Source organism: Misgurnus anguillicaudatus, chromosome 24 (genome assembly GCF_027580225.2).
Source record: "Misgurnus anguillicaudatus chromosome 24, ASM2758022v2, whole genome shotgun sequence".
Taxonomy (NCBI): Eukaryota; Metazoa; Chordata; class Actinopteri; order Cypriniformes; family Cobitidae; genus Misgurnus; species Misgurnus anguillicaudatus.
In genome coordinates this window covers 27,315,933-27,325,885 of record NC_073360.2, presented here as the reverse complement: position 1 = coordinate 27,325,885, position 9,953 = coordinate 27,315,933, and the positions used below count along the sequence as shown (strand labels likewise).

The 9,953-nt window shown below is 37.3% G+C and overlaps 1 protein-coding gene across 2 annotated transcripts in view; it reads left to right on the top strand.

Moving 5' to 3' along the window:
• The first annotated feature begins 1,190 nt into the window (after positions 1–1,190).
• The window catches only part of c4 (complement component 4), an 86,798-nt gene continuing 78,035 nt past the window's right edge, over positions 1,191–9,953 (top strand). Inside the window, exons 1-13 of one of the 2 annotated variants that reach the window (XM_073863110.1) lie at positions 1,191–1,453; positions 1,613–1,799; positions 1,906–2,077; positions 2,187–2,257; positions 4,591–4,676; positions 4,955–5,037; positions 5,185–5,272; positions 5,356–5,461; positions 5,536–5,662; positions 7,869–7,984; positions 8,132–8,311; positions 8,554–8,751; positions 8,865–9,050. In XM_073863110.1, the coding sequence (XP_073719211.1) occupies positions 1,371–1,453; positions 1,613–1,799; positions 1,906–2,077; positions 2,187–2,257; positions 4,591–4,676; positions 4,955–5,037; positions 5,185–5,272; positions 5,356–5,461; positions 5,536–5,662; positions 7,869–7,984; positions 8,132–8,311; positions 8,554–8,751; positions 8,865–9,050 (1,683 nt within the window). In that variant the 5' untranslated portion in view covers positions 1,191–1,370. Of the gene's footprint in view, positions 1,454–1,612; positions 1,800–1,899; positions 2,078–2,186; positions 2,258–4,590; positions 4,677–4,954; positions 5,038–5,184; positions 5,273–5,355; positions 5,462–5,535; positions 5,663–7,868; positions 7,985–8,131; positions 8,312–8,553; positions 8,752–8,864; positions 9,051–9,953 lie in introns of those variants that run through there. The other variant, XM_073863109.1, reaches the window with a different exon arrangement.

The following is a 9,953-nucleotide window of genomic DNA, read 5'->3' as shown; positions in this document are numbered from 1 at the left end:
GACGAGAGCGCGTAGAACACGCGCCACCCGTCTCTCACGGCACCTCTGGCTGTGGATGGGGGTGCTGAGAGTCACTGGACGCACCAGCTAACCGATTCAGCACCGTTTATACCGAGATAAGATTTCCGGAGTTTTGCCACCGCACCTTTAACGGGGCTCCGCAACGGAAAAAAAAGGGGGTGACGTTCCCGGAGGTACGAAACCCGTCTCCGCCATCCAAGAGATTCATGCTCTCTTAGGAGTATGAACCCTCCACAATCGCAGCCTCAGCATGCACTCTTGCGCACGAGAGAAAACGATCGTGGCCACCCGGGGACCCATACATTTGCCGCATCCGGAAACACGGACGGAAAGACATCTTTAAAAAGACGCTCCCGTCTCAGTGCAAGTGAAATGCTGTCTTTAAAAAGACGCAGAACACCGCAATACTCTTTTAGAGGAAATACTCTTTTAATGTGCTGATGTTGATGAAGCACACAGGGGAACGGCTACGCACACACTCAACTAAGAGTGAGAAAAAGTCAAAAATTATAAAGAGAGGTGGAACACCCGCGAGCCTCCGCTGAAATGTCTTTGCCCAACCAAATCGAACACGCAGAGTTCTCCAAAGAGCAGAGAGTAGCTTCTCGTGAGCAGTCAGTCTGCCAGCTTTCGAAGCTAAAAAGCTGATTTAATAACTGCACCTGCCGCTCATTAAATACCTGTGCGGCGGGGCGGCGCCGGCAGATGCAATTATCTGCATGCCAAGTTCATTGGCGTTTTAAAGGTTTCTCGAAGCAGATAGGTCACCCGCGAAGCGGTTCCCAATTCGTTCCCAAAACGTGACGTCGTAGTGACCGACTGAAAGGGAACTTGTATGAACACTGACGTATTTGACACTGATATACACAAGTCCAATTGTTTTTTTTTTTCTTTAAGAGTGTTAATAAGTCAGAATGCATGAAAAAGCATTAGCCCCCCAAACAAATACAACTTTATTGTAAAGTGTTGTCTTCACACCAATCGGCCAGTGGTCTTTCTGTCTCCACCTAAACTCCGCCCACAATAAAACATCACAATGTTTACTCACTAATAAAGGGTCTAGATATTGACATCATACACCAATAAATTACCCCAAAAAAGATACTGGTGTGTTGTGTAAATGTTCAGTTTAGACTGTGGATTTTTTTTCTTATTGCCTTATCTCTAAACAGCTGCTGTCCATGCTGAGTTTCATTATGAGCAAGATCCAGGCTTCTTAGAAATCACATGACTACAAAATCTTTTCTTTTTTATTTCACTGACAGTAAATGCTGGGGGTTTGTAATATTCGGTAAAAACTCAATTCGCTGAAGTGGAGAAATAGTTCAACACAGTCTAAGTTAGGGATCATGTCATATCAACACAGAAAGTTGATCAGCTCTCTGGTTTTTGTGTTTTTTGTTTTTCTTGTAGTGAATGCGCAGAGACCCACGTAAGTAGAATTATGGACTGGACAGCAGTTTACATTTTTAAATTTTTAATGATCCAAAAAGTTTGCTTATATTGATGTACTGCATGGGTTGCATATTTTTATCTTTTCTTTCCAATCGATGTCAGTGTTTCTTTGTACTTTGCTTACTGTTTACGCCACATGCCTCATTGCTGCTCCGAATATAATTCATCTGGGAGTGGAGGAGACTGTTAGTGTGCAGATCCATGGAGCAACAAGAGCAATCAGTATGGAGCTGTACTTCAAGGAAAAAGTCTCACTCGTCTCTGTAAAGAAATCTATAACCCTGAATGAAGGCAATAAATACCAGGCAGTGGTAAACCTTAAGGCAAGTCTGTGCAATTCTCATTTTTTAAAAGGGGACAACCATTTCAATTGTCTTCAATAATTGTCTACAGTACATTAAACTTTCCAAACATGTTTTTAACCTTAAGGTTGACCCTAGCCTGTATGGAAGTGTAGGAAAAGAATCATATGTCCAGCTTGTAGCTGATAGCGAGGATGTATTTGTTAATAAAACCAAAATGGCCAACATTTTGGTGTCTTCAAAAAGAGGGTATATATTCATCCAAACAGACAAGCCGATTTATAATCCAGGAGAAAATGGTATGGCTGTACTTTGCTACTGTATAAGCACGCACAGACAAATTTCAACAATAATTATTTATTGTATTAATAATACTCTGTATTTCCTATTTTTTACTCTTTTTTTCAGTCAAATATAGAATCTTCACACTTGACAACTTCATGCTTCCCATTGACGATGAAATCCATGTTCAAATAACTGTAAGTTTCTCATGTAAGCAATAAGATCTGAGAGGCTGTGCTGCATAGTGAAATAAGTCATGACTGAAGGACGCTGTTAGGCGCAAAGCGGAGTTGCAGCATTAGCAATAGTGATTTTTGCTTTTAGAAAATGGTTACCACAAATATTAAAGCAAAACATATATCAACGCAACTTTCATAAAGTGTACTATAAGCCTTACATCCGCTGGAAAAATAGGTCCTGACCGACAGTGAACAGCAAGAATGTATGATTACTTTGCTAAAGCTGGCCAAGTAAAGATTTTAAGCCCGATTTGCACCCTCAGCAAAAGGGGGCCTTACCCGAGTAGTGTTTTACCAACGCTATCTCACGTGAATTTGTACATATTTTAAGAGTACATATTTTACGGCTAATTCGTATTATAACATGAGTCTGTTGAATGCTGTATTCTGATTGGCTGAAAAATGTTTCATGGGTGTTGATTATTTTTCTGTAAACTGCACACTTTGGGCTCTATTATACACCCGGCACACTGCGCTATCGCAATTGTCTTTTGCTAGTTTCAACCAGGCGAAATTATAATTTTCACGTTTAGCGCCACATTGTTTAAATAGCAAATGCATTTGCGCCCAATGTTTCTCACATGGGCGTTCAGGTCTGAAAACGAGGTGCAAGAAAAGTCTGTACTCATTTGTAACAAACAAGAGATAAAGAACTTACAAACGTGCGGAGAGTGTTTCAGCACTCGGACAGCACCATGGGATTTTTAAAAATTATTACTTAAAATGTTTCTCATCTCACCGTATCCACAGGTACAATGTCATCATATACCATAAATCCGTAGGGTTTAAAGCAAAGCATTTATTTACTTACCAGGCTACAGGTGAAGCAGCTCTTTACGCCTTCTAACGTCTCATAATCGGTCCCCATTTGTGTCCAAGAGACTCAATAATAATCTTTTACAGTTAAATCCTTTAATTTTTCTTATTTAAAAGCTTTTTTTGTGCTGCTGCGCATCCATGTGTGTGATAAGCAAACCCGCGTTGTCGTACCGTTTATAGGCACATATTTCTAAAGCACTCATTAAATAACAAAAACAATATTGCGCCATAGATATTAGACTTTAGACCAGGTTTTAGTTGATCAATGGCATAGTCTATTTTAGTTGCCTCAAAATAGCAACGCGCCATCAATGCGCCTGAACACACCTCATTTTCAGACCAGAACGCCCATGGGCGCAAAATTGGGCATAAATGCATTTGCTATTTAAACAACGTGGCGCTAAACGTGAAAATGATCATTGTGCCGGGTTGAAACTAGCAAAAGACACTTGCGTTGCACATTGTAGCCCAGATTGTTAAAATAGGGCCCCTAACCTTTCAAATGGCTTAAAAATGTTTGTGGTAACCGTGGTCTAAGAGAAATAATTGACTCCGGTCCTTTGAATTTTTGGAAAATAATGCACACGCGCGGGTATGGCCCGTCGTCAATTATTCCTTACCTTATTGACCACATTCGTAAGTTTTGGTACGATTTGCCTTGACCCCGTGATGTTGGGGTTAGGTGCATTAATACATATAATCAGGACTTGACATGAACTTTTTTGCTCACCAGCCAAAGTGGCTAGTTGTTTTCCACAGTTACTAGCCACTCAGCATTTTCACTGGCCACAATTTTGTTGCTGGTAATATAAGTTTTATATGATTAAACCTGACTTTGGCATCCTAAAATGACTTTAATTCGAACAAATTTACTTGGTTTAGCTACAGTAAATTAGATGCAGATTGAATTTCAAATGCAGTTTGACCACCTAAATTAAAACAACATTTATTAGCTGGTATATAGCAGATATATCAGTATAGATCTCATATATCTAGGTGCATGAAAACATGCTTAGTACGCATAAATAGATTAACTGAATATATTAAAAATAGAGCAGGGGTGGAAGATTAACTGAAAAGGTAAACACAAAACCCCTCGACAACCACTTTAAATATTTGTTAACAACAGCAGTAAATACTGTCAAGATATGTACATGAATTTTACTGTCAACTTGTTTATGCAGATTGTATTTTATATGCTTGATCATTGTTTCTGTTAAATGGATTGGCTGTCTTACCCGCCACAGCCGAAATCTACCCACATTTGGCGGGTTGGCGGGTTTTAATGTGAAGCCCTGCATATAATCATTGGTTGCAGAGCTCTAGCTGTGTTTTATTGTAAATAAGACACAGCTATTGACTAATCAAAATCAAGTACTGGAACACTAAGCATTTTTTAATGTTTATGATGCATATTGTAAACAATAAATGAAATTACCAAAATTAAAATGATTTTTTATTATTTCTTACAGAACTGCAAAGGCTTGACTGTTTACAATCATATTATTGTTTCAAAACAAATCCTGGCAAAAAGCATCACCATTCCAGACATGGAGGTGTAAGTTTAGTACCGATTGTATTAAAGCTTTTGGAAATATCAAACATCATGCTTATATTTATATAGTGCTTGATTATATCACTAATAATTTAAATCAACGTTTAAGAAAAAGGGGAAAATTAACTTTGAATAAACTGTTGCCAGTAAACAACATAAATTTAAATCTACAGTCAGTTACTGGCAACCAGCTGCATAATTACATCTAATTATTTACATTGCAGTTATCTTCATTTATAGAATCCTGTTCATAAATTAAATTGAGTTTCTCTGTGCTTCAGGGCAGGCCACTGGAAAATCACTGTGATGTTTGAAAAAATCCCTGAATCTAAAACAACGTTAGAATTTGAAGTCAAGGAATACGGTAAGTGCCGCAAAAACGCAAGAAACCTTCTCACCAACACTACAGAAAATAAAACAGTGCTTTTCTTTCTATAATAGCAAAAACTAACCAGCTGTATGTACAGCGTAATAAGTGAAATAATACAATAATACATTTTACCGTTTCTAGTTTTGCCCTCGTTTGAGGTTAAGATTGAGGCACCAAAGCCATACCATATTTTAAAGAGTGAGTCCTTTCCATTCACCATCTCTGCAAGGTATGTAACACTGTCACATGTTGATAGGACCTCTGTTGATTTACAATACTTTGTAACTTACTGCAGCTCTCTGTGTCATTCAGATACACTTATGGGAAGGGGGTCAGCGGCCTGGCATACATTAGATTTGGACTTCTCGATGGAAAAGGAAACAGGACGTATCTGCCAGGCACTGAGAAACAGACAGAAGTTGTAAATTTTTTCATTAATAAACAACAGAAGAAAAAAACACAAACCTGAACATACTTTTTTCTGTTTTATAGGTTGTAAATGGCACTGCACAAACAGCGGTACTCACTGTGGAGTTACAGAAGGCCGCAGAAATGAACAACATAAACCACATTGAGAACCATTATCTTTACATTGCAGTCACAGTTTTGGAAAAAGCCAGTGAGTAGTGAAATGTAGTTGAGACATTATGTAGTTGTAGATGTAGTTTTCATAATTAGAAAATATATTAAGTAATTGTATTAGATGCTCAGTGTATATTTTAACATGCACTTTACAGTAATGTAGTATTTTTTTAACAATACAATGTAAAGAAATTTTGTAGAAATTACAGTATTACAGTCAGCTGTTTGCCAATAACTCACTGTAGATTTGAGTTTATGTTATTTACTGGCAACAGTTTGTCCAAAGTTAAATGGACTTTAAACATTAACACGTCTTTATCTTTACAGAAGAAAACTAAAATAACACTTTTATGCAAAGCATTCTGGGAACCAAAATCTGAAGGTAAAAAACTGAAAAGGGTTGATGAGGATTTCTGGTTCCCAAAATGCTTTGCATGAGGCTGATATTTTATAGTTTTATTTTGTAAAGACAAAGACTTGTTAATGTTTAATAAAGCAATAAGCATATGAAGTAACCGTTTTATAAAAACAATAAGCCCTGCGAAGCAGTGGGTTACCAGTGCATTTTATAACAGCTAAGGGGTGTTGCTAAAAACCCCTTAGGTGTAATAAAATGCACTGTAACACCACTGCTTCGCGGGGCTTATTGTTTTTATAAAACGGTTACTTCATATGCATAGTAGGGTTTCATAAAAAAACACAGATAAGTTGTAATTATATTAGTACAAATACTACTCTTCCGCCAAAAAAAAGTAGTTCCTCAAAATCAAGTGTGGCTGCAAAAGAGCGCACTTCTCAAGCAACACAGATGCAGCAAAGACACAATGAAAATATGATTAAAGACTGTGGTATGTATTTTTATAAATCAACATTCATCTAATATATACATTAACATTTATATCGTGCAACTGTTGAAGTGATGATCTAATATGCTTGGAAGCATGTTTAACTCTTTCCCCTTCAGCGTTTAAAAAAAAAGTTGCCACCCAGTTTTAGTTTTAAGCCTTCCAGAAAAATTATCTTCTTTAAATAAACATAAATTATCAAATGAAAGAACAGACTATCGCGTGCACAGATGAAAGCGAAAGTTTCACGTGCGCACGCGAAAGTTTCACATGAGCATGCGAAACTAAACTCGGTAGTTTCACGTGTGCATGCGATAGTTTTACGTGCGCACGCGAAAGTTTCACGTAAGCACACGAAAGTTTCACGTGCGCATGCGAAACTAAACTTTATTTAATTTTTGCTCCATGTCCTCTTAGGGCTCCGTACAAATGTTCGGCTAAACGCTGAGATAATTCAATTTTTGTGAAGAACTTTTGTAAGAGATCAGATTCAGATCCATGTTCAAAACTTATGTTGTTTTTAATGTTGAGTGAATGCGTCATTGTTTAAGTTGGGTAAGATCGCCATCTAATGGATAATAGCGGAAATATGGATTTGATGTTACAATAAAGAGAAGCGTTACTGGGGTTTTTGTATCACAGCTTTATAGAACGGGGCGTTTTATAATGTTCATTTAACTTTGAAGTAATCTGTTTTCAGTAAATAACATAAATTTAAATCTACAGTAAGTTACTGGCAAACAGCTGCATAACTACAGCACAGTATAGTAAATGCATTAGCTAACATGAAGTAACAATGAGCAATATAGTCTTACATTTATTAATCTTTGTTATTCTTAGTTAATGCTAATAAATTTTTCGTGTTAGTTTATTGTGCATTAGGTAAGGTTAAAAGTTACAGCATTTAATTTTAAAAATGTATACTAAATACTGAAATTTACATGAGATAAATGTAATAAATAATAAGTGTTGGTTCATATTAGCTAACGAATTAACACATTTTTAACAAATACAACCTTGTTGTAAAGCTGAAATGATGCGAGAGTAGGGCAGGATCCAAATGCAAGTCCTTAATTAAGAAGATATGAAAAAGATATCCACAGACAGAAATAACTCAAACCTTGAACGGGGACAAGAATAAATTCACAAACAACGAACATCCACGAACATCCATAAACAACGACTGACAATAGACAACTGAAAAACTAGGGAAATACAGGCATGGACACATCTGAAGAGACAATCACTAGGGAACCAATGAACAAATGAACTACAGAGAATAACAAGCACGAGACAGAAAACAGGAACTCAAACATGACACAGAACATAATCATTACAAAAGCTTTACCTTTAATGTTCATAAGTATTTATCCATTTGATTGTCTGTTTTTATTATAGGTGGAAATCTGGAAGAAGCTGAGAGCTCTTCTGTAAAGATTGTAACTTCACCTTATGTCATTGATCTGTCAAAGACCAAGCAATATTTCACCCCAGGTGGCATGTTTTCGATTGTGGTATGTGGCCTGAAAAGCTCCATCTGTTCCTTGCTTTCGTCTCATGTTTTTTTTTTTTGTTTGTTTAAACTAGCAGAAAGGATGAAGAGATGGATGTTAGTGATCAGATATGTGCACACAAAAAACAAAATGAATGCTTTTTTGCAGGCTACTTCTACTTATCCAAATGGCAACAGAGTCCCTTTCCTGACATTCAAAGCCACTGTTCAAGTGAAAACAGAAGGATCAGCGGACCAAATTCTGAATGAGGAGGGTTTGGGAAATGACATGGGAGATATAGCCTTGTCCTTTCAAATACCACCACTGGCCAGAACGTTATTCATTGCGGTAAAATTTTATATATCTCTTTATCACTATTTGTTATTGGCTGCTTTGATGATTATTGCTGTTCCGTATATAATAATATACAATTACCTTGTTTTTGAATATGAATCTTCCATGTATTTTGGTAATGTATTAAGCATTATTGCTATAATATAGAGAAAAGCTGTGCTGTAGTGTGAATATGAGTACAGTTAAAGGGGTGTGTTGCACATGATATTCTTTAAAAAAAAACAATATTTTGTCAGGTGTTTGCTGAAGGGAGCGACAAGGATGTTATTCGTAGTGATGCAAAGATGACTGTCAATGCAGTTATGGCTGACAAAGGCAGATATCTTAGTTTAGAAGTGGAGCATCAGATTCTACAGCCTGGTCAAGATTTGAAAGCCACGTTGCGGGACATTACACCCCAAAATGAAGCAAGACCCACTTTCATTTATTTGATGGTAAAACAGTCAGTTAATATTCTAATAAAAACATTAATTGGCCTAATAATGTTTTTCTATACATTAGTCTTATAAGGTATTTTGCTCTGAATTTATTAATTTTTTTATTGCAGATTTTGAGTAAGGGCAGAACTTTGCGGGTGGAAAGGGTGCAGAGAACCGAAAACACAAACTTGATGGTGCGTTTTAGTGAGGAGCTTGTGCCCGCCTTTCGCCTCATTGCCTATTATTTTACAGAAGATCGAAAAGTAGTTGCTGATTCTGTGTGGGTCGATGTGAAAGATGTCTGCACAGGAAAGGTAAAATTAAGATTATTATTATTATGAACTATTATGCAGAATTTTCAGGCTGGTATCAAGGTGTTATAGAAGCATAGTTTCTAGCTGGCCATTAACTTCTGCAATATTCCCAAACCAACTTGAGCACTTGGTATGACAGGTTTGTTGTTGGTCCAGGTCAGTTGACCAGCTAATGTTCAGATTAGATCATCTAAAGCAGTGTTTCTCAACTCCAGTCCTCGCAACCCTTCCAAAATGTTTGACATGTTACGCCTGAGATGTATCCCTAGACGGTTTCATTGGACTCACACACGTTGTCAGAGTAACGCGTCTGGGCAGAATTTAACTTCTTAAAATGCATTAAACTTTCGTTTACAAAGACGTGAAACTCACCGAGTGGTCAGGGGTGTTCACTGATATGCTCACACAAAAACCGCTCCAAAAGATGCTTTCCAACAGGTTTTATCGTAATTTTTGTCCAACTCCATTGACTTGTATTAGATGTGCTGTGAGGTGGTATTACTCCACTGCCAGGAACGTTGTTTGTATTCTTGCAATTGGCAAAGGTGGATTATCGCCACCAACTGGGCTGGAGTGTCTATTATTCAAGCTCTCAACGAAAGAATGTACGGGTGTGAGGCGTTTGGAAAAATAGGTTCACAAGTTTACAATGAATGGTAATTTTTGTGGGAACATATCAGTGAACACCCCTGACTACTCGGTGAGTTTCACGTCTTTGTAAATGAAAGTTTAAAGCATTTTAGGAAGGATTGTTCCAGTGCACTATGCAGCAATTGTAGAGGAAGTGGGTGGATACAACAGAAACCGAAAATTCTCGGGCCAGCATCTGTCCACATATCAGTCAAAACCGTTCTATTTCATCATAAACAATCTGAAAACAGGGCTTTAAGTGTAAAATACCGA